The 25,268-nt window shown below is 44.9% G+C and overlaps 1 protein-coding gene across 2 annotated transcripts in view; it reads right to left on the reverse strand.

Moving 5' to 3' along the window:
- The window catches only part of CCDC77 (coiled-coil domain containing 77), a 41,100-nt gene extending 19,235 nt beyond the window's left edge, over positions 1-21,865 (reverse strand). The window contains exons 1-5 of one of the 2 annotated variants that reach the window (XM_030805011.1): positions 21,729-21,865; positions 17,826-17,879; positions 13,333-13,386; positions 10,212-10,443; positions 3,747-3,889 (exon numbers count right to left, since the gene is read on the reverse strand). In XM_030805011.1, the coding sequence (XP_030660871.1) occupies positions 3,747-3,889; positions 10,212-10,443; positions 13,333-13,370 (413 nt within the window). In that variant the 5' untranslated portion in view covers positions 13,371-13,386; positions 17,826-17,879; positions 21,729-21,865. The remainder of the gene's footprint in view (positions 1-3,746; positions 3,890-10,211; positions 10,444-13,332; positions 13,387-17,825; positions 17,880-21,728) is intronic. The other variant, XM_003273669.3, reaches the window with a different exon arrangement.
- Positions 21,866-25,268: the final 3,403 nt, after the last annotated feature.

Below are 25,268 nucleotides of genomic sequence, written 5' to 3' on the forward strand. Positions count from 1 at the left end.
ACAAATGATGTTGAGAAAACTGGACATCCACATGCAAAAGAATGAAGTTGGAACCTTACCTAATGCTATATACAAAAATTAACTAAAAATGGATCAAAGACCTAGACACAAGAGCTGAAATAATAAAACTTTCAGAAGAAAACATAGGAGAAAAGTTTCCTGACAATGAACTTGGCAATGATTTCTTGGATGTGATACCAAAAGCAGAAGGAACAAAATAAAAAAATACATAAACTGAACTTCATAAAAATTAAAAACTCCTGGCTCGGCGTAGTGGTTCATTCCTGTAATCCTAGCACTTTGGGAGGCTGAGGCAGGAGGATCACTTGAGGTCAGGAGTTCAAGACCAGCCTAAGGAATATAGTGAGACCTGCCCTGTCTCTACAAAAAAATGAAAAAAAGAAAATAAATTAGCCAGGCATAGTGGTGCATGCCTATATAATCCCATCTACTCCAGAGGTTAAGGCAGGAGGATCACCCTGGCCGACAGAGTGACACCATGCCTCTAAAAAAAATAAAAAATTAAAAAAAAAAGGGGAGAAAATAAAAAGGCAATCTATGGAACAGGAGAAAATATTTGCATGTATCTGTATATCTAATAAAGGTTTAATATCCAGAATATATAAGGAACTTCTATGGCCAGGCACGCTGGCTCACATCTCTAATCCCAGCACTTTGGGAGGGTGAGGTGAGGATCACTTGAGCTCAGGAGTTTGAGACCAGCCTGGGCAACATAGCGAAACTCTGACTCTACCAAAAATACAAAAATTAGCCAGGCGTAGTAGCACGTGCCTGTAGTCCCAGCTACTCAGGAGGCTGACATGGGAGGACAGCTTGAGCCCAGCAGACAACGGTTGCAGTGAGCCGTGATCACGCCACTGCCTGGGCGACAGAGCGAGACCCTGTCTCAACAACAACAAAAAAGAACTTCTACAACTCAACAACAAAAGCAACCCAATTATTAAAATGGGCAAAATATTTGAATAGACATTTCTCCAAAGAAGATATATAAATGGCACATGAAAGATGCTCAACATTTAAAAATGCAAATCAAAACCACAGTGAGACTCCCTCACACCCATTAAGACGGTTACTATCAAATAAACAGAAAATAAGGCTGGGCACAGTGGCTCGCGCCTGTAATCCTAACACTTTGGGAAGCCAAGGTGGGCAAATCGCTTGAGCCCAGGAGTGTGAGACCAGCCTGGGCAAAACAGTGAAACCCCATTTCTTCAAAAGATACAAAAATTAGCCAAGCACAGTGGTGCGCACCCATGGTCCCAACTAACTGGGAGGCTGAGGTTGGGGGGATCATCCGAGCCTGGGAGGTTGAGGCTGCAGTGAGCTGTGCTCTTGCCACTGCGCTCCAGCCTGGGTGACTGGGCAAGACCCTGTCTCAAAAAAAAAAAAAAAACCACCCAGAAAATAACAAGTGTTGGCCAGGCATGGTGGCTCATGCCTGTAATCCCAGCACTTTGGGAGGCTGAGGCAGGAGGACTGCTTGAGCTCAGGAGTTTGAGACCAGCCTGGGAAACATGGTGAAATCTTGTCTCTACAAAAAAAAAAAAAAAAAAAAAGGGCCGGGCACGGTGGCTCATGCTTGTAATCCCAGCACTTTAGGAGGCTGAGGCGGGCGGATCACGAGGTCAGGAGATCGAGACCACAGTGAAACCCTGTCTCTACTAAAAATACAAAAAAATTAGCCGGGCGTGGTGGCGGGCACCTGTAGTCCCAGCTACTCGGAGAGGCTGAGGCAGGAGAATGCCGTGAACCCGGGAGGCGGAGCTTGCAGTGAGCCGAGATCGGGCCACTGCACTCCAGCCTGGGTGACAGGGCGAGACTCCGTCTCAAAAAAAAAAAAAAAAAAAAAAAAAATATATATATATATATATATATTTATATATATATATATATATACACACACATATAAAAATTAGCTGGGCACAGCAGCACATGCATATAGTCACAGCCACTTGGAGGCTGAAGTGTGAGGATCACCTGAGCCTAGGAGGTAGGTAAAGGTTGCAGTGAGGCAAGATCATGCCACTGCACTCCAGCCTGGGTGACAGAGTGAGATCCTGTCACAAAAAAAAAAAAAAAAAGGCTTAAAAGAAAAAAAAAGAAAGTAACAGGTATTGTCAAGGCTGTGGAGAAACTGAAACCCTTGTGCACTGCTGGTGGGAATATAAAACAGTATAGCCACTATAGAAAATAGTATGGCAGTTAGTCAAAAAAATAAAAACAGAATTACCATATGATCCACTGCTGGGTACATACACAAAAGAATTAAAAGTACGGTCTCGGCCGGGCACAGTAGCACACGCCTGTAATCCCAGCACTTTGGGAGGCTGAGGCAGATAGATCACTTGAGCTTGGAAGCTGGAGACCAGCCTGGGCCACATGGCAAAACCCTGTCTCTACAAAAATTACAAAAAACATTAGCCAGGCATGTTGGCACACACCTGTAGTCCCAGTTACTCAGGAGGCTGAGGTGGGTGGATAGCTTCAGTTTGGAAGGCGGAGGTTACAGTGAGCTGAGATCCATTGGTGGATGAATGGATAAACAAAATGTGGTACACATATAATGGAATATTGTTCAGTCTTAAAAAGGAAGAAAATTCTGACACATGCTACAACATGGATGAACCCTGAAGACATTAGGCTAAGTGAAATAAGCATAACAAATATTGTATGATTCCACTTACATGAGGTACCTAAAATAGATTCATAGAGACGAAAAGTAGAAGGGTGTGTTCCAGGAACTGGGGTAACAGGGATGTGGGAGTTACTGTTTAATGAGTATACAATTTCAGTTTAGGAGTATGAAAATGTTCTAGAGTTCAATGGTGGTGACAGTTGTGCAACAATGTGAATATACTTAATGCCACCGAACCGTACACTTCAGATGGCTAAAATGGTAAACTTTTTGCTATGTGTATTTTACCCTCCCACTCCCGACACACACACACAGAAGTGCACTGTAATGGAACATGTAATGTACTGCTCAGACTCCCCCTCATGACCATATCTCCCAGGAGCTCAGTTCTTCTCTAAAAATTACACTTGGCTGAAGGGGGCTTCTTCTCCCGAGTTTACATCCCCTCCCTGGGGACAGCCTGCGTCCTATGACTGGTGAATGTGGGGACACAAAAGTCTGAGTCCTTTGCTGCCGGAAGACCACCCTATCCTTAGTGCTCCCTATGGGGCTGGCTAAGGCTTCTGTTACCACAGTATCCGTTCGTATTCTACCTCTGCCCAAATCTGCTCATAGCTATTATTCCAGAGAGCTTCTCCAGTAACTACCCTGAAGGCAAATCTCCATCTCAGAGCCCATTTCCTAGGGAATACAACCTAAGAGAATTAATGTGGAGAAATGTATCTTTTTAAAAGTAATTTAAAGGGCTGGGCATGGTGGCTCACGCTTGTAATCCCAACACTTCGGGAGGCTGAGGTGGGCGGATCACTTGAGGCCAAGAGTTCGAGACCAGCGTGGCTGACAGGGCAAAAACCCATCTCCACTAAAAATACAAAAATGAGCTAGGCGTTGTAGTGCACACCTGTGGTCCCAGCTACTCGAGAGGCTGAGGCATGAGAATCGCTTGAACCAGGAGGTGGAGGCTGCAGTGAGCCGAGATAGCGCCACTGTACTCCAGCCTGGGCAATAGAGTGATACTGCCTCTAAATGAATGAATGAATGAATGTAATTTAAAGTTAAACTCCAACATTTCCCTTCTCCTATTTGGTACCTGATTCTCAGTCGGTCATTTTCTGAGTAGAGGCGCAAAACATGTTCCCGTTCCTGGAAGAGGCAGACCTGCATATCACTTAGAGCTTTCTGCAATTCAGCAATCTCTTCCTCCCTCTGCTGCAAATCACATTCAAGTTTATGCTGCAAAAAAAACACAATAAGATAGTTGAAAGACACTGGGTTTCAATGGAGTATCTCTCACTGGATGGGGAGGAGTCTACTCATGTAGAAATATTCCGAAGTAAATAATTTTGCCAATACAGAATTCAAATGACAGCAATAGGCATGTATAGGCTGGAGTTTGTTCGTTTGTTTATTTATTTATTTATTTATTGAGACCAAGCTTATTTATTTATTTATTTATTTATTGAGACCAAGTCTTGCTCTGTTGCCCAGGCTGTAGTGCAGTGGCACGATCTCAGCTCACTGCAACCTCCACCTTCTAGGTGATTCTTGTGCCTCAGCCTCCCGAGTAGCTGAGATTACAGGTGCATGCCACCATGCCCGGCTAATTTTTGTATTTTTAGCAGAGACGGGGTTTTGCCATGTTGGGCAGGCTGGTCTCAAACTCCTGACCTCAGGTGATCCACCTGCCTCGGCATCCCAAAGTGCTGGGATTACAGGCGTGAGCCACCGTGCCCGCCCTTGAATGGAGTTTAAAAGCTACAGGATGAGTGTGAAGTTTGCATTTAACATCAAAGCTCTCACATCTTCCTTTTACGGACTATAGAATCCAGAACGCTGTACGACTCACCTGTTCTATCCACACTTTTTTTTTTTTTGAGACAGACTCTCGCTCTGTCACCCAGGCTGGAATGCAGTGGCGCGATCTCAGCTCACTGCAAGCTCCGCCTCCCAGGTTCAAGTGATTCTTCTGCCTCAGCCTCCTGAGTAGCTGGGATTACAGGTGCGCACCATGCCCAGCTAATTTTTGTATTTTTAGTAGAGATGGGGTTTCACCATGTTGGCCAGGCCGGCTTGAACTCCTGAGCTCAGGCAATCCACCCACCTTGGCCTCCCAAAGTGCTGGGATTACAGGTGTGAGCCACCGCACCCAGCCTATCCACATTTTTTTGGTAATGTTTCCTATCATAAGCATTATCATGACATGCAGGAAAACAAAGATGAAAAGATACGATTCCTGTCTACAGAGCTAAGGAATTTCATGGGGAGAGAGGCAAATGATTAAAATGAAATAATTACTTCATGAAAGCATGCATGGTGAAACGGTGTGGGGGAAGCGTGGCAGGAATAAAAATTCTGAGATCTGTTTGGGAAATCAAAGCGCTACCATCAAAGAGCTGACACTTGACAGATGAACAGAAGATGGGTAGAGAGAGAAGCAGACAGTTGGTCCTCCAAGAAAAGAGAACCGTAAATAAGAACCATGAGAGCCTGATGTTGTCAGAAAGGAAGACAATCTCATCACATGCTACAACATAGACGAAACTTGAGGACATTATGCTAAGTGAAATAAGTCAGTTACAGAAAGAAAAACTACAGTATGATTCCGCTCTATTCTAAATAAATCCTGCTCTATTTTTTTTTTTTTTGAGATGGAGCCTTGCTCTGTTGCCCAGGGTGGAATGCAGTGGTGAGATCTCAGCTCACTGCAGCCTCCACCTCCTGGGCGATTCTCCTGCCTCAGCCTCCCAAGTAGCTGGGACTACAGGTATGTACCGCCACGCCTACCTAATTTTTGTATTTTTAATAGAGACAGGTTTTGCCATATTGGTAAGGCTGGTCTCGAACTCCTGACCTCAGGTGATCCGCCTGCCTCGGCCTCCCAAAGTGCTGGGATTACAGGCACGAGCCACCATGCCTGGCAAATCCTACTCTGTTTCTAATTCATAGAAATAGCAAGTAAAATAGTGGTTACAGGGAGTGTGGGGAGAAATGATCTGTTTAATGGAATGGAGTTTTGGTTTTGTAAAATGAAAACGTTCTAGAGATCAGTCACACAACAATGTGAATATACTTAACACGCCAGGCATGGCAGGTCACTTGAGGCCACGAGTTCAAGACCAGCCTGACCAACATGGCAAAACCCCATCTCTACTAAAAAAACAAAAATTAGGCCGGGCGCAGTGGCTCACGCTTGTAATCCCAGCACTTTGGGAGGCCGAGGCGGGCGGATCACGAGGTCGGGAGATCGAGACCACGGTGAAACCCTGACTCTACTAAAAATACAAAAAATTAGCCGGGCATGCTGGCGGGTGCCTGTAGTCCCAGCTACTCAGAGAGGCTGAGGCAGGAGAATGGCGTGAACCCGGGAGGCGGAGCTTGCAGTGAGCTGAGATCGTGCCACTGCACTCCAGCCTGGGCGACAGAGCAAGACTTGTCTCAAAAAAAAAAAAAAAAAAAAAAAAATTAGCCGGGTCTGGTGGCACACCCTATAATCCCAGCTACTTGGGAGGCTGAGGCAGGAATCGCTTAAACCCAGGAGGAGAAGGTTGCAGTGAGCTGAGATTGCACCACTGCACTGTAGCCTGGGTGACAGAGCCAGACTGCCGCAAAAAAAAAAAAAAAAAAAAAAAAAAAAATATATATATATATATATATATATATATATACACACACACACCCACACACATAAACACTTAACACTACTCAACTGAACACTTAAAATTGGGCAAAGTCATTAAAAATAATTTCATAAAGGCTGGGTGCAGTGACTCACGCCTGTAATCCCAACACTTTGGGAGGTTAAGGTGGGAGGATGGCTTGAGCCCAGGAGTTCAGGACCATCCTAGAGAACAGAGCGAGATTCTGTCTTTACAAAAAATAAAAAATTGGGCAGGGTGCAGTGGCTCACACCTGTAATCTCAGCACCTTGGGAGGCCGAGCCAGGCGGGTCATCTAAGGTCAGGTGTTCAAGACCACCCTGGCCAACATGGTGAAACCCAGTCCCTAGTAAAAGTACAAAAATTAGCCAGGCGTGGTGGTGGGCGCCTATAATCTCAGCTACTCAGGAGGCTGAGGCAGGAGAATCGCGTGAACCTGGGAGGTGGAGGTTGTAGTGAGCCGAGATCGCACCACTGCACTCCAGCCTGGGTGACAGAGCAAGACTTCATCTCAAAATAAAATAAAATAAAATAAAACATAAAAAATTAGCTGGGCATGGTGATACATGCCTGTAGTCCCAGCTACTTGGGAGGCTGAGGCAGGAGGATTGCTTGAGTCCAGGACGTTGAGGCTGCAGTGAGCTATGATCACACCACTGCACTCCAGCCTGGGCAACAGGGCAAGACCCTGACTCAAAAACACAAAAAACAAAAAACCCAGAGGTCTATAGATACATACATAATGTGATAAAATGACAAATAAATATTAACAACTGATTCAGAGAAAGGGACAGCATACAAGTCCACAGTGGAACTCAAAAGGTTGGAAACACTGTTTTTGTAGAATCTACAAAAAAAATTAGGCTGGGCATGGTGCCTCACACTGTGTCCCAGGAAATGTATTTAGAGACGTATTTAGAGACGCTGCATCACTGTCATCTGGCAACCAGCTCCCATCCTGAAGCTATTCCGGAGCCCAAATGGAACGAATTACCCTGTAATTCATTGTATACATACATAATGTGATAAAAATGACAAGTAAACCTCCAAAAAACAAAAGCCTAATCAATTTGGACAAGTACAAATATTTCAGTACTGCTAGAGTGAAAAGTGTGAGGCCAACTGCAGATGTAAGAGACCAGAGGGAGGCCGGGCGCGGCGGCTCACGCTTGTAATCCCAGCACTTTGGGAGGCCGAGGCGGGCGGATCACGAGGTCAGGAGATCGAGACCACGGTAAAACCCCGTCTCTACTAAAAATACAAAAAATTAGCCGGGCGTGGTGGCAGGCGCCTGTAGTCCCAGCTACTCGGAAAGGCTGAGGCAGGAGAATGGCGTGAACCCGGGAGGCGGAGCTTGCAGTGAGCCGAGATCGGGCCACTGCACTCCAGCCTGGGCGACAGAGCGAGACTCCGTCTCAAAAAAAAAAAAAAAAAATTTCCCATTGAGTGAATAGGAAAGTCAAAAGATTCTGGAAGTGTGATTGGGAAAATAAAGAGCCATTTATATAAAAAGAGTAGCTAGAGAGGCCAGGCGCGGTGGCTCACACCTGTAATCCCAGCACTTTGGGAGGCCGAGGCGGGTGGATCACGAGGTCAGGAGATTGAGACCATCCTGGCTAACACGGTGAAACCCCGTCTCTACTAAAAAAATAAAAAAAAATTAGCTGGGTGTGGTGGTGGGCACCTGTAGTCCCAGCTACTCGGGAAGCTGAGGCAGGAGAATGGTGTGAACCCAGGAGTCGGAGCTTGCAGTGAGCCGAGATCGTGCCACTGCACTCCAGCCTGGGCGACAGAGCGAGACTCCGTCTCAAAAATAAATAAATAAATAAATAAAATAAAATAAAGAGTAGCTAGAGAGAGAGGCACAACAAAGAGTTTTTCATTTTTCTTTTAAGTTGGGAAAGACTGGAGTATGTTTATATACTGAGAAGAAAAAGCTAATATCAAGTAAGAAGTTAAAAATACAACAGAAAGCAGAGAAAAATGATGGAGTAAGGTTTCTCAGGAGGAAAAAGGGATGAGGGCCACAGTAGGCATTGGATCAATCCAGCTCAAATAGGCAAAGATGCCTTGTTCCTGAAGCAGTAGGAAGAAAGATAGTCAGAAAGGTGACTAAAGGCCAGGTGCTGTGGCTCACACCTGTAATCCCAGCACCTTGGCAGGCTGAGGTGGGAGGACTGCTTGAGCCCAGGAGTTCAATACCGGCCTGGGCAACACAGCAAGACCACGTCTCTACAACAAATTTTTTAAAAATTAGCTGGGCATGGTGGCGTGTGCCTGTAGTCCCAGCTGCTCGGGAGGCTGAGTGCGGGAGGATCACTTGAGCCTAGGAGTTCAAGGGTGCAGTGAGCCCTGATTGTGCCACTGCACTCCAACCTGGGTGACAGAGTAAGACTCTGTCTCAAAAAAACAAAAAAACAGGCCAGGTGCGGTGGCTCACACCTGTAATCCCAGCACTTTGGGAGGCTGAGGCAGGCGGATCACAAGGTCAGGAGATTGAGACCATCCTGGCTAATACAGTGAAACCCCGTCTCTACTAAAAATACAAAAAATTAGCCGGGCGTGGTGGTATGCACCTGTGGCCCCAGCTACTCGGAAGGCTGAGGCAGGAGAATGGCGTGAACCCGGGAGGTGGAGCTTGCAGTGAGCCAACATCGCACCACTGCACTCCAGCCTGGGTGACAGATCGAGACTCTGTCTCAAAAAAAAAAAAATAATAATAAAATAAAATAAAATAAAAAATAAAAAATAAAAATACAAAAAATTAGCCGGGCATGGTGGCGGGCTCCTGTAGTCCCAGCTACTCGGAAGGCTGAGGCAGGAGAATGGCATGAACCCGGAGGCAGAGCTTGCAGTGAGCCGAGATCGCACCACTGCACTCCAACCTGGGTGACAGAGCAAGACTCCCTCTCAAAAAAAAAAAAACAAGAAAAAGAAAAGCAACCAAAGAAAAAAGAAAGGAAGGAAGAAGGAGATAGATATGGATGGAGTAACTGTGTAGATGAGCAGAAAAGATGTTGAGAGAGGAGGGCTAAGAAGGGGTTGCAGGCTGGAGGTGAGGGTATGGCACAGATGTGGAAGGAGAGGAAACCCAGTAGGGACAGGTAAGACGACTGCTGTATAGTGGTTGAGGGTACAGCTGAATTTGTTTACCACCGATTCATTCTATACTGATTTGTGACCTTTCTACAATAGTGTTCTCAATCAGGAGTGACTGTACATACATACACCCATTCCAGAAACATCTGGCAATGTCTGGAGACATTCTTGATTGTCACAGCTGGGGGTGGTGTGTTACTGGCATCCGGTCGGTAGAGGCCAGGGATGCTGCTAAACATCCTATCATGCACAGGACAACCCCTCACAACAAAGAAGCATCCAGCCCAAAACGTCAATAATGCCGAGGTGAAGAAATCCTGCTATAGGAGAATATGTGGCAGAGAACTGGATGATGCCACAGCTCAGTTTTTGCTATGCGGGTGGAGCAAAATAATAATTGAGCAAGGGGTCATTTGCAGGCACTGCAGTTACTATTCAAGTGAAGCATCATGGGGTTTAGGTTTGAAGGACTTGATATCAGAGCTATATACAGCACTTAGAAAACTGAAAAGTCAGGAAGCTATGGAGGTAACAAAGAAGTTAAGGACTACTCAGGTATAAGGAGATGAAAGAGCTAGGTGTAAGAGATACGGAGACGTCAGAATTTAAGATTTGAGAGAAAGGGCAGTTTTGGGGGTTATGATCCAAGGAGGGCCTGAAGGGGCAGTAGCCAGGCTGGGGAATAAAAAAGGAGTATTTTTATAAAACATCTGCTTATGATATAAACTGGCACTTGTAGAGCATCTCTAATTAATGAAGACTTCATCAGAGTTCTAAAACAGCGTGCATCGTCTCTTTACCTGTCCTTCACAAGCTTCTCTGTAGAGTTCCAGTTTCTTCAACAAGTCCTCATTTTCTGCCTCACACTCAGCCATCTTCTTTTGATAATATTCCAGGAGCTCCTTAGAAGGACAGAGTTTGGCCAGACGATCTTCGACGGAAGGCAATGGGGTTGACTCCAGTGAATCTGCCATTCCCCTCCTCTTGGTGGGACCACTGATGGCAACACCACGTTTGGAGACGACTGTTTGCCTATGTGAAATTAGAAATGATTTATTCATTACACTCTGTGAAAGTTTATGAGTTATAACTTTCTAAATAAAAGGGGGTTTTGTGTTCCCAAAGTGCTTATAATTAAGGTGCTCATAAATTTGGAAGTTTGGACAGGCACAGTGGCTCACGCCTGTAATCCCAGCACTTTCGGAGGCCAAGGTGGGAGAATCACTTGAGCCCAGGGGTTCAAGACCAGCCTGGGCAATATAGCGAAACCCTGTCTTTATTTAAAAAAAAAAAAAAAAAAAAAAAAAAAAAAATCTTGGCCGGGCGCGGTGGCTCACACCTGTAATCCTAGCACTTTGGGAGGCCAAGGCAGGCAGATTGCCTAAGCTCAGGAGTTCGAGACCAGCCTGGGCAACATGGTGAAACCCTGTCTCTACCAAAATACAAAAATAAAAAATTAGCTGGGTGTGGCAGCGTGAGCCTGTAGTTCCAGCTACTCTGGAGGCTGAGGCAGGAGAATTGCTTGAACCCGGGAGGCAGAAGTTGCAGTGAGCTGAGATCGTGCCACTGCACTCCAACCTGGCGACAGAGCGAGACTGTCTCAAAAAAAAAAAAAATTGAAAGTTTGATATTACAGGATAGTAAATAATTTTATTAATTATCTTCCAAGTACTAACGGTTTAAAGCTGGATTCAAAATACATGTTAGAGCCAGGAATGGTGGCACAGCTGAGTAGCTGAGCAGTCCCAGCTACTCAGGGGGCTGAGGTGGGAGGATTGCTTGAGCCTAGGAGTTCCAGTCCTGCCTGGGCAACATAGCAACACCTTGTCTCTAAAGAAGTAAAAATAAAATCCATTAGAGACTAAAAAGATAATTTAAAAAAACAGAATATAAACTAAGGGAGACCATGTAGTAACAATTAGAAAATGTAGTACTATAAGACACATTGCAGGCCGGGTGCAGTGGCTCATGCCTGTAATCCTACCACTTTGGGAGGCCAAGGCGGGCAGATTAGTTGAGGTCAGGAGTTCAAGACCGGCCTGGCCAACATAGCGAAACCTAGTCTCTACCAAAAATATAAAAATTAGCTGGGCGTAGTGGCGAGCATCTGTAATACCAGCTACTCGGGAGGCTGAGGCAGGAGAATCGCTTGAACCCCAGAGGCAGAGGTTGCAGTGAGTAGAGATCGCGCTATTGCACTCCAGCTTGGGCAACGATAGTGAAACTATGTCTCAAAAAAAAAAAAAAAAGACATATTGCAATTGGAACAAACATATCAGATGCTAATCTCTAGCATCTGAGACATTTGAATTTCACAGATTAGAACTAAATGTTATAAATGGCAAAAAGACTCTGATCAAAGGCTGGACATGGCTGGGCGTAGTGGCTCACGTCTATAATCCCACCACTTTGGGAGGCTGAGGTAGGTGGAACACCTGAGGTGGGTGGATCACCTGAGGTCAAGAGTTCAAAACCAGCCTGGCCAGCATGGTGAAACCCTATCTCTACTAAAAATACAAAATTAGCCAGGTGTGGTGGCGCATGCCTGTAATCCCAGCTGCTCGGGAGGCTGAGGCAGGAAAACTGCGTGAACCTGGGAGATGGAGGTTGCAGTAAGCCAGGACTGCGCCATTACACTCCAGCCTAGAAAACAACAGCAAAACTCCATCTCAAAAAAAAAAAAAAAAAAAAAAAGGTGAACATGAAGTTTTTGTTTGCTTCTAGCAAACAAGACTTGAGCTAAAATAATGAAAGTTGGAAAACAAATAGTACAGGCCGGGTGCAGTGGCTCACGCCTGTAATCCCAGCACTTTGGGAGACCAAGGCGGGCGGATCACCTGAGATCGGAAGTTCAAGAATAGCTGACCAACACGGAGAAACCCCGTCTCTACTAAAAATGCAAAAATTAGCCAGGCGTGGTGGCGCATGCCTATAATCCCAGCTACTCGGGAGGCTGAGGCAGGAGAATCACTTGAACCTGGGAGGCAGACGTTGCAGTGAGCCAAGATCGCACCATTGCACTCCAGCCTGGGCAACAAGAGCAAAACTCCGTCTCAAAAAACAAAACAAAAATAGTACAGAAGAAGAGAAACCCTCCTGTGAAAATAAATCCAATTTGGTTGTCTGCAATTTATAACATAACAAAAGAGATAGCACAGTGGAGAAACTATACCAGAAGCTCTGAGTTATAGTTAATAATATGTGGTCACTTCTAATAAATAAGCATGCAGAGATATTAAAATTTGTCAACTAGCATGAAGAAAAACTTAAACATTTTCCCAATCATTAAAAACTTGTGAGAGAAATACTATTTTACTTACTTAACATTTCTTTTCTTTTTTTTTTTTTTTTCTTAAGATGGAGTCTTGCTCTGTTGCCCAGGCTGGAGTGCAGTGGCATGATCTCAGCTCACTGCAACCTCCACCACCCGGGTTCAAGCAATTCTCCTGCCTCAGCCTCCCAAGTAGCTGAGATTACAGGCGCTCACCACCATGCCTGGTTAATTTTTTTTTTTTTTTTTTTTTTAGTAGAGATGGGGTTTCACCATGTTGGCCAGGCTGCCCACCTTGGCCCCTCAAAGTGCTGGGATTACAGGCGTGAGCCACCGTGCCCAGCCAACATTTCATATTTTCTAAAGGGGTTGTCTCAGGCTGGGCGCAGTGGCTTATGCCTGTAATCTCAGCACTTTGGGAGGCTGAGGCGGGAGGACTGCTTGAGTGCAGGAGGTCAAGGCTGCAATGAGCTGTGATTGCACCACTGCACTCCATCCTGGGCACAGAGTGAAACTCTGTCTCAAAAAAAAAAAAACCAAACAACTTTAGGAAATATGTTTCCAGTACTTTTCCAGTTCCTATGCTAACTTACACTAAGGCTATACAAGTCTTGATTTCTTAACAACTTGAAAATAAGCAAATGTCTTACTTTCTGCAGACAGGGGTGTGTGTTGGGGTAAAGTTCATGCTGTCATTTTCACACCTATCAAATACACAAAAATTCATAATTAGGGGTCAAGAATAGAAAAATAAAAATAGTACAGGATGCATAGACTGGTTCCCTCTTCAACATCATCATATTTGCTTTTTGGAAAGAACTTGATGTTTTAAAATATAGTTTTGTTTTTTTGTTTTTATTTTTTATTTTTGAGACAGAGTCTCACTCTGTCGCCCAGGCTGGAATGCAGTGGCATGATCTCAGCTCACTGCAACCTCCGCCTTCCGGGTTCAGGCGATTCTCCTGCCTCAGCCTTCCAAGTAGCTGGGACTACAGGTGTGCGCCACCATGCCTGGCTAATTTTTGTATTTTTAGTAGAGACAGGGTTTCACCATACTGGCCAGGCTGGTCTCGAACTCCTGACCTTGTGATCCACCTGCCTCGGCCTCCCAAAGTGCTGGGATTATAGGCGTGAGCCACCACACCTGGGCTAAAATGTAGTATTCTTTAAAGTATCTACAAAATCCTGAAATTCATGCCTTTTGAATTTTCAAAAGGTACTCCTCATAATTATTTTCAAATAAAAATCAGAATGGCATTGAATATTTAAATGGATAAGCACACAAAGTAGAAAGGTCTCCTTGTTATCTGCAACAACAGAAAAACAAATCTACAATCTTTTCCTTGAAGTTATAGGAGGAGGAGATGCAGAAAACTCTAATAAGCAATAAACAGTACATAGAGCGAGGTGCAGCGGCCCACACCTATAGTCCCTGCTACTCAGGAGGCTGAGGAGGGAGGATCGTCTGAGCCCAGGAGTTCAAAGCCAGCCTCACCAACATATTGACTTCCCCTGCCCCCACTCCCCTCTCCAAAAACAGAAGTAGTAAATGGAAATTAAGGCAGAGTACCCACTATATCAAATTTAAAATGAATACAAAGCCACTGATGCTATCTTTATCTAATGTGCTTTCTCTATTATCTTAAGCAAAAGAAAAAAAAATTACTTATAAACTTTAAAAGGCTCTTCATAATCTCCATTTCAATTGGTAACGCAAGATCTTGAGCTCCTGTACTTTAAGCAACCTTATTATAGAAATTTTCATGAAGATAAACCTCATGGCTGGAAAGGGAATGCCTTACCATGTTATATGATTGACAGACAGAAGGAGAGAGGGAGAGAGGCTGATTTTTTTATTGCTTTGGTGAAAGCTTTCTTATCAAGCATGCTCTGTCAATCCACTCTGATTCTGAGCAAGTCACATGATGTTCTGTTATGTCCTTCTACCTGGTATAATCTGCTTAAAATCTTCAGTCCTGAGGCTGGGTGTGGTGGCTCACGCCTGTAATCCCAGCACTTTGGGAGGCTGAGGTGGGTGGATCACAAGGTCAGGAGATTGAGACCATCCTGGATAACACGGTGAAACCCCATCTCTACTAAAAATACAAAAAATTGGCCGGGCGCGGTGGCTCACGCTTGTAATCCCAGCACTTTGGGAGGCCGAGGTGGGCGGATCACGAGGTCAGGAGATCGAGACCAGGGTGAAACCCCGTCTCTACTAAAAATACAAAAAATTAGCCGGGCGTGGTGGTGGGCGCCTGTAGTCCCAGCTACTCGGAGAGGCTGAGGCAGGAGAATGGCGTGAACCTGGGAGGTGGAGCTTGCAGTGAGCCGAGAGTGCACCACTGCACTCCAGCCTGGGCGACAGAGCGAGACTCCGTCTCAAAAAAAAAAAAAAAAAATACAAAAAATTAGCCAAGCGTGGTGGCAGGCGCCCGTAGTCCCAGCTACTCGGGAGGCTGAGGCAGGAGAATGGCGTGAACCCGGGAGGTGGAGCTTGCAGTGAGCCGAGATTGCACCACTGCACTCCAGCCTGGGCGACAGAGCGAGACTCCGTCTCAAAAAAAAAAAAAAAAAAAAAAAAAATTCTTCAGTCCTTTGGGAAAGAATTTTGTATAAAAGTATGAAAAGAGAGAATCACCACTGTTACTTCCATATACCATTTTCCTGCTCAGAACCCCACAGTGCCTCTCTCCCTGACTCCTTCAAAGCTTTCTTTGTTTGGCTTCCAGGACACCTCTTCCTGGTTGTCCCCTTTTCTTACTGGTCATTACTCATTGCCTTGGTGACCTCCTGAAGTCTCACAGTTTTAAATAGCATGTACACATTAGTAGTTTTCAAACTGATGCCTCAGTCCTTACTCTGCCCTCCACTCTAGACTCACACATCTAACTGCCTACTCCGTCCCTCCATGTGGACGTCCAGCAGGTCTCCCAGGCTCGCCAAGTGTAAAACTGAGCTCCTGATACATACCTCCCACCACAAAAACCTGCTCTTCTCTCAGAGTTCTACATTCCAGTAAATACTAATTCTATGCTGCTAGTTGTTTATGACAAACAAACAAACTTGGTTGGAGAAATTTTACTCCTGTCTTTGTCTTACATGCCACACACAACCCACTAGCAAATCCCACTGGCTATAGCTCATCAAAATACCTAGAATCTGACAACTACTTATCACCTATGCCCTCATTGCCCTGGTCCAGCCCACTGTTTTTGCTTTTGTTTTTTTTGTTTTTGTTTTTGTTTTTTTTGAGACGGAGTCTCGCTCTGTTGCCCAGGCTGGAGGGCAGTGGCACGATCTCGGCTCACTGCAAGCTCCGCCTCCCGGGTTCACGCCATTCTCCTGCCTCAGCCTCCCGAGTAGCTGGGACTACGGGCGCCTGCCACCACGCCCGGCTAATTTTTTGTATTTTTTTAGTAGAGATGGGGTTTCACCGTGTTAGCCAGGATGGTCTTGATCTCCTGACCTCGTGATCCGCCCGCCTCAGCCTCCCAAAGTGCTGGGATTACAGGCGTGAGCCACCGCGCCCGGCCACACTTTTGTTTTTTTTAGATACAGGGTCTCGCTTTGTTGCCTATGCTTGTCTCAAACTCCTGGCTTCAATCAATCCTCTCCCCTCAGCCACACAAGTAATAGGATTATAGGCATGAGTCACTGCACTTGGCTTCCAACCCACTGTTATCTCTTGCCCAGATGACAACGTTCTCTTAACTGGTCTCCCTGTTCCACTTCTTTTTTTTTTTTTTTTGTGGAGACAAAGTCTTGCTCTGTCATCCAGGCTGGAGTGCAATGGTGCAATCTTGGCTCACTGCAACCTCCGCCTCCCGAGTTCAAGTGATTCTCCTGCCTCAGCCTCCTGAGTGGCTGGGATTATAGGCACACACCACCAAGCCTGGCTAATTTTTGTATTTTTAGTAGAGATGGGGTTTCACCATGTTGGCCAGGCTGGTCTTGAACTCCTGACATCAGGTGATCCACCTGCCTTGGCCTCCCAAAGTGCTGGGATTACAGGCATGAGTCACCACGCCTGGCCCCCCTGTTCCATTTTTAACCTTATCCTTTCCAGTGATTCTCAACACATTAATATATGTATGTCAAAACACAAAACTTCTCTGCCCAAAAGCCTCCAATGACTTTTCATCTTACTCAGAGGGTCAAGGTCTTTAAAATTGCCTACAAGGTCCTGTATGATCTGGCCAACGTCATTACTTCTGTGACCTCACCTACTACTCTTATCCTTGTTCACTGCTGCAAAAACACTGGCCTCTTTGCTGTTCTTCAAACGTGACAGGCACATTTCTACTTCAGAGTCCCTGTACCTGTAGTTCTCTTTGCTATGATGTTCTTTCCCCATTTATCTATGTGGCTTACTCCCTCTCCTCCTTCAGGGCTAAAATGTTACTTTCTTGATGAAGTCTTCCCTGACCACTCTACCAACCTCATCCCTCTTCTCTGTTTTACTTTTCTCCATTAACACTTATAACCTTGGCTAGTTGAAGTGGCTCACGCCTGTAATCTCAGCAATTTGGGAGGCCAAGGCAGATAGATTGCTTGAGTCCAGGAGTCTGAGACCAGCCTGGGCAACATGGCAAAACCCTGTCTCTACAAAAAATTAGCCAGATGTGGTGGCACATGTCTGTAGTCCTAGTTAAACAGGCGGCTGAGGTAAGAGGATCGCCTGCACCGGGGGGTCAAGGCTGCAGTGAGCCATGATCACGCCACTGCAGTCCAGCTGGGGTGACAGAGTGAGACCCTCTCTCAAAAAAAAAAAAAAAAAGTGGAACACTTATAACCATCTAATATTTAATGTGAATGTCTGTCTCTGCACACTGGAATATGCAAACTCACTAAGGGCAGTGGGTTTTTATCTATTGTGTTCACTGCTGTATCCCCTGTAACATAAACAGTGCCTGGCTCATAGTAAGTGTGTATATACCTATATATATAACTCTCAATATGAATTTGAAAGACTCTTGAACATCCTTTTCTTCTGCTGGCCAGTCGATTCAATCTAGATTTAAAAATCTGTTTCTGCTTCTCTCATCTGATTTGCCTTCTTCTACAGCCAACCCTTCAAGTACGCCATCTTTCTTCTTCTAATTCTCTCCTTTAAAAGATTACTGTCCTCCTCCAAACTCACCTCTTTCCAAAATACTTCTCCAAATTGGGTCAGTTTGCCTCTTGTCCAAATAACCTAGAAAATAAAGTTATTGGATTGGCATGGTAGGATTATGGGTAACACTTTTTAAAAAAAATAGCTTTATGGAACGTAATTTGTATATACCATTAAATTCATTCAACGTGTACAATTCAATGATTTTTAGCATATTCACAGATATGTGTTCCTATCACCAGAGGCCATTTTAGAAGTTTCATCACTTCAAGAAAAAACCCTGTGTCCTTCAGCTATTATCCCTGCCTCCCAGTCCTAAGCAACCACTAACCTACTGTCTCTACAGATTTCCCTATTCTGGACTTTCCTATAAATGGAATCACATAGTATATGGTCTTTTGTGACTGGCTTCTTTCACTGAGCATAATGTTTTCAAGGTTCAACTATGTGGTACCATGTATCAGTACTTCATCCCTTTTTGTGGCTGAATAAAATTCCATTCTATGGATATGGGTGACAACTTAAAGTTAAATTTCACTGTTTCAAGTGAAATTAAGAGTAATTTGAAGCAGCTGGGCACAGTGGCTCATGCCTGTAATCCCAGCACTTTGGGAGGCCAAGGCGGGCAGATCACCTGAGGTCAGGAGTTCAAGACCAGCCTGACCAACATGGAGGAACCCTGTCTCTACTAAAAATACAAAATTAGCTGGGCATGGTGGTGCATCCCTGTAATCCCACCTACTCAGGAGACTGAGGCAGGAGAATCGCTTGAACCCAGGAGGCGGAGGTTGTGGTGAGCCAAGATTGCGCCATTGCACTCCAGCCTGGGCAACGAAAGCAAAACTCCATCTCAAAAAAAAAAAAAAAAAGTAATTTGAAGCTTTGAAAGACACTTCTGACAACCTGCAATCCCACTTCTCCTTCATAGTGACTATCACTGTTGCAAACGTCTACAAAAAGTGGTCTACACTCACCTCTCTGGCTGCAAGATAGGGCCTTGCTATGTTGCCCAGGCTGGCCTTGAACTCCTGGACTCAAACAATCCTCCTCCCTCAGCTTTCCAAAGTGCTGAGATTACAGGCATGAGCCACTGAGCCAGGCCTCGGGCTTCTACTATGACATCTAACCAAGCTCTTATTGGTCAGCAGACATCCAAATTAATAAATTCAATTGCTCTTTTCTGTTTCTATCCTCCTCCGTCCAATAGTTACTCCTTCACTTGTATTCTTAATTAGATGGTGCCAACTACCTATTTATTTATTTATTTATTTATTGAGACAGAGTCTCACTCTGTTCAGCCCAAGCTTGAGTGCAGTGGCATGATCTTGGCTCACTGCAACCTCCACCTCCTGGGTTCAAGTGATTCTCCTGACTCAGCCTCCCCAGTGGCTGGGATTACAAGCACCTGCCACTGTGGCTGGCTAATTTTTTTTTGTATTTTTAGTAAAGACAGGGTTTTGCCATGTTGGCCAGGCTGGTCTCGAACTCCTGACCTCAGATGATCCACCCACCTCTGCCTCCCAGTGTTGGGATTACAGGCGTGAGCCACCGTGTCTGGTAGTGCCAACTACCTTTTAAAAATATATCGCTTTGGGGCTGGGCCTTGGCATGGCCAGGCCATGGCAAGACCCTGTCTCTACCTAAATTTTAAAAATTAGCTGGGCACAGTGGCATTGTAGTCCCACCTGCTTGGTGCGAGGATCACTTCAGCCTGGGGGTTCAAGGCTGTAGTGAGCAGTGATCGTGTCACTGCACTCTAGCCTGGACAATAGAGCAAGACCCTGTCTCAAAAAAAAATTAAAATAGGCCAGCACAGTGGCTCATGCCTGTAATGCCAGCACTTTGGGAGGCCAAAGTGAATGGACTGCTGGAGGTCAGGAGTTTGAGACCAGCCTGGGCAACATGGTGAAACCCTGTCTCTACAAAAATTACAGAATTAGCTGGGAGTGGTGGCGTGTGCCTGTATTCCCAGCTATTCAGGAGGCTGAGGCAGGAGGATTGCTTGAGCTTGGGAGGCAGAGGCTGCAGTGAGCTGAGATTGCCCCACTGCTTTCCAGCCTAGGTGACAGAGTGAGACCTTACCTGGAAAAATAAAAAATAAAAATAAATATTGCTTTGTAGTTGAGAATGTGGGCTCTGATATCAGACTGGGGTTTGAGTCAAAGCCCTGCCTCTTATTAGCTGTGTACCTCAGGCAAGTTACCCTCTCTAAATTTCAGTTACTTCTATGTCATAGGTTGGTGTACGGATTAAATGACATAATGAATATAGAGCCGAGTGACAGTGTTTGACACATGTATAAGCACCCAGTAAACGTGGACTATTATTATTATGGACAATTTTACTCCCTTGGCTCAAAGGTTCTGTCTTTAACTTTCTTTATCATTTCCTCTAACCATTTCTTTGGGAACATCTTTATTCCTCCTGTTTTTATTATTAACTCTGTCATCTAAAACACTACATGGCATACAGTAAGTAACGATTACATGTTGAATAAATAAACGACATCTCTTTCAACCTCTTAATTTGAATAAACAAAAATGTACTGGACATTTTCACCTGTAGTCCCACTGGCATTTGAAACGTTTAACTTAAAAAAGAAATCATTCAAGTTAGGTATTTTTTTTTAGCATCTCAAAGCTAACATTTCCTAAACCTAACACATCATCTTTTTATCCAAACATGCCCCTTCTGACTTTCCTATTTTAGTTACTAATTCAGCGTTTCCAAGCAACCGGGAGTTGGCAACTTAAATCCATCATCTGATCACTCATTCTCCTGAACGTCCTGTCTAACCATATGAATATCTTGTATATTTTATCTCCACAATGACCATGTTAATTCAGAGTCTCAATACTTCTTACCCATACCACTACAACACCTTAACGGTTATACCCACTCCTTGCCTCTCCTGGACCATTTTCTTTAATAAAATACATCAGTAGCACCTCATAGCCTAAGCATTAAATCCAATTTGTTAGCCTAGAATTCATGGCTTTCTACATAAGGGCCAAACCTAACTTTCCTGCCTTATTTCCCTCTACTCTCCTAAATGTACCGTTTCCAGATAGATAACTTCCCTGCCTCCATACCTTTGTTCATGAGCTTCCCTCTAGCTGGAACACAACTCCCTCCACAACCCTCATAATTTCACTTAACAAAATCTAGTCTGTACATGAAAACTCATCTTAAATACCACCTCCTTCTTCTCTTTCCTGAGTCTCCCCATCCAAAATGATTTAGCAAAAATGATCTAACTGCAAAAGAACTGCCTTTGAAATTCTCTACAAGTCAACGTATTAGAGTGCTTTATTGCTATGGTTTCTCCCATGCTAGCTCCCTACAGATAGAAACCGCGTCTTACTCTTCATTGCCTCTTCCAAAGGAACAATGCCTTTGTTTATAGGTAAATTAACGGGTTTCAGCTAGCGTCTCTGCACCTCCAAAATCCTTGCTTAGATATATTCTTATAGCTTGTCTACTAACAATTAACATTTGTGTAGCACTTTGAATTTTTTTCTTTTAGCCATGTGACAAATGTGTGAAATTTATTTTATTATCCCAACAACTGCTAAGTATTTTCATTATCCCTTATTTTACAAATGAGGAAACTGAGAGCTAGGCCAGCGTGGGGTGAGCGTATACCGGAACCCATCTCCAGGGCGTCCGAATCCTGTACTCCTTTTTCCACTTCATCCCATTCTCGACTCCCTCCCTGCTCCAGGTCCCAACCCTCCAGCACTCCTGAGGTCTCTCCCTTTGCACATTCGAACTTCCCTCCTCCGGTCCCCAGCCCCTCCACGGACACCACATTCAGGCTCACGTCCCTCCCCTCCGCACTGCTTCCGCAGTTACTTCTCCCTCACCAGATTTTCTTCCCAAGGCCTCTTACCTAACCCCTTCACCCCAAACCCGAAACTCTATACTCACGACACACTAAAACTCCGAGTCACGGAACTCAACGGAAAAACAAAAGTCAAACCAAGGAGCGTCGCGGCGCCACTGAACGTCCCTAAATCCGTGCAATCGCGAAGAAGTTTATACGGCCCTTTGGACTGCGCACCAATGGGAAGGGCCTTCACACAGAGGCCCGCCCCATCTCGCCCCTCCTCGCGGTGCTCCTGACCGCGCAGAGGTCTCTGGGAAATGTAGTTTTCTTCTGCATGCAGCTCTGCGCGGGGCGATGCAGCTGGGCCGCAACCCGCCCCTCCAGGTACGGGTAGTGTGACGTTTGGGGTCAGAACGCACCACTTTCGGGCACCCCCATTTAAGATTGCTCAACTGCTTTGAGCTCAGGTACTTCGCGTTCATGGTACAAATATGTTGTAATTTCCAAGCTTGTCTCAGGAAGATAAAGATTCTAAGAAAAGTTTCTTCTCTTCCATGACCGGGTGACCTAGAACCAGGATAGGACCTGAGGTTGTTTCTACGGTCAGGGGATTATGTATTAAAATTCTACTATTTGTTCCATAGCAGACACTGCTTCCTTTTCCGGAGAAATGTAAGATATTGGGCTTTAATGATCAAAGCAAGTTCAAAATCCATTATGGTCTTATCTTTCCAGAAAGCAAGGTGTAAAGGTGGGGGAAAAAGCACTTTCATCTCAGAATTGCAGCTACTGGTATGGAAAAGCTGGGGCCCTTCGCTGATGTGAGTCCTAAGGATGTCTAAATGGAACGTGCATCTGCTACAGGCTCGCACTTTCCTTTACTGGGCTTCGCAGGTAACTGTTTTTACAAACGTAAGGTTTGTGGCAACTCTGCATGGAACCAAATCTATCTGCGCCATTTTTCCTACAGCACAGGCTTACTGTGTGTCTCTTCACCACATTTGGTAATTTTCACAATATTTCAAACTTTTTCATAATTATTGTATATGTTATGCTGATCTGTTATCTTTTATATTACTATTATAATTGTTTAAGGGCACCATGAACCATGCCCATATAAGATGGCAAACTTAATTCATAAATGTTGTGGATGTTTTGACTGCTCCACAGACCAGCAGTCTCCCTGCCTTTCTCCCTCTCTTCTTGCCTCCTTATTCCTGTGATACAACAATATTGAAATTAGACCAATTAACAACCCTACAGTGGGGGTTCAAGTGAAAGGAAGAGTCACACATCTCTTACTTTAAATAAAAAGCTGAAAATGATTAAGCTCAGTGAAGAAGCCATGTTGAAAGCCGAGAGAGGATGAAAGCCAGTCTTCTTGCACCAAAGTTAGCCAAGTTGTGCATGCAAAGGAAAAGTTTTTGAAGGAAATTAAAAGTGTTACTCCAGTAAACACACAAATGATAAGAAAGTGAAACAGACATTACTGATATGGAGAAAGTTTGAGTGGTCTGGATAGAAGATCAAACCAGCCACAACATTCCCTCAAGCCAAAGCCTAATCTGGAGCAAAGTCCTAACTCTTCAATAAAATGAAGGCTGAGACAGGTGAGGAAGCTGCAGAAGAAAAGGTGGAAGCTAGCGGACGCTGGTTCATGAGGTTTAAGGAAAGGAGCTATTTCCACTACTTAAAAGTGCAAGGTGAAGCAGCAAGTGCTAATGTAGATGCTGCAGCAAGTTATTCAGAAGAGCTAACTAAGGTAATTGATTAAGGTGGCTACACTAAACTACAGACTTTCGATATATATGAACCAGCCTTTTATTGGAAGAAGATGCCAAGTAGTACTTTCGTAGCTAGAGAGAAGTCAATACCTGGCTTCACAGCTTCTAAGAACAGACTGACTCTCATGTTAGGGGCTAATGCAACTGGTGACTTTAAGCTGAAGCCAGTGCTCATTTACATCCCTAAAATCCTAGAGCCCTTAAGAATTATGCTAAGGCTGGGCGCGGTGGCTCACGCCTGTAATCCCAGCACTTTGGGAGGCTGAGGTGGGTGGATCACGAGGTGAGGAGTTCAAGACCAGCCTGGCCAAGATGGTGAAACCCCATCTCTACTAAAAATACAAAAAATTAGCCGGGCACGGTGGCAGGCACCTGTAGTCCCAGCTACTCAGGAGGCTGAGTAAGGAGAATCATTTGAACCCGGAGGGTGGAGGTTGCAGTGAGCCGAGGTCGTGCCACTGCACTCCAGCCTGGGTAACAGAGTGAAACTCCATCTCAAAAAAAAAAGAATTATGCTAGATATAGTCTGCCTGTGCTCTATAAATGGAACAACAAAACCTGGACGAGAGCATGTATGTTTATAGCATGGTTAACTGAGTATTTTAAGTCCATCGTTTTATTTATGTTTTATTTTAAGTCCTACTGCTCAGGAAAAAAAGGATTTCTTTCAAAATATTAACTTCTCACTCACAATGCAACTGGTCACCCAAGAGCTCTGGTGGAGGTATGCAAACAGATAAATGTTGCTTTCATGCTTGCAAACACAACAGACATTCTGCAGCTCATGGATCAAGGAGTCATTTTGACTTTCAGATCTTATTAAAAAATATATTTCAGGCCAGGCACGGTGGCTCACGTCTGTAATCCCAGCACTTTGGGAGGCTGAGGTGGGCGGATCACGAGGTCAGGAGATCGAGACCAGCCTGGCCAACATGGAGAAACCCCCGTCTCTACTAAAAATACAAAATTAGCCGGCCGTGATGGCGCACGCCTGTAGTCCCAGCTACTTGGGAGGCTGAGGCAGGAGAATCACTTGAACCCAGGAGGCGGAGGTTGCAGTGAACTGAGATCCTGCCATTGCACTCCAGCTTGGGCAACAAGAGTGAAACTCCGTCTCAAAAAAAAAAAAAAGAAATACTTCATAAGGCTATAGCTGCCAGAGATAGTGATTTCTCTGATGGATCTGTGCAAAGTAAATCGAAAACCTTCTGGAAAGGACTCACCACCATTCTAGATGTCCTTAAGATCATTTGTGACTTGGTCTGGTGAGATGGCTCACACCTGTAAACCCAGCACTTTGGAAGGCCAATGTGGGTGGATCACTTAAGCTCAGGAGTGCATGACAAGCCTGGGTAACATGGAAAACGTTGTCTCTACAAAAAAATACAAAAACTAGCCAGGTGTGGTGGCATGCACCTAGCTACTTGGGAGGCTGAGGTGGGAGGATTGCTTGAGCCCAGGAGACCGAGGTTGCAGTGAGCCGAGATTGTGCCACTGCAGTCCAGCCTGGGTGACAGAGCAAGACTATGTCTCAAAAAAAAAAAAAAAAAAGTAAAAATATATTTAATGAAAAAAATTTAAAAAGAACATTAGTGACTTATGGGAGGAGGTCAGAATATCAATAATAACAGGAGTTTGGAAGAAGTTAATTCCAATCCTCTTGGATGTCTTTGAGGGGGTTCAAGACTTCATGGAGGAAATAACTGCAGATGCTGTGGAAGTAGCAAGAGAACTAGAATTAGAAGTGGAGCTGAGGCAGGAGAATCGCTTGAACCCAGGAGGCGGAGGTTGCAGTGAGCCCAGGTCGCGCCACTGCAGTCCAGCCTAGGCAACAGAGCAAGATTCTGTCTCAAAAAA

Source organism: Nomascus leucogenys, chromosome 23 (genome assembly GCF_006542625.1).
Source record: "Nomascus leucogenys isolate Asia chromosome 23, Asia_NLE_v1, whole genome shotgun sequence".
Classification (NCBI taxonomy): domain Eukaryota; kingdom Metazoa; phylum Chordata; class Mammalia; order Primates; family Hylobatidae; genus Nomascus; species Nomascus leucogenys.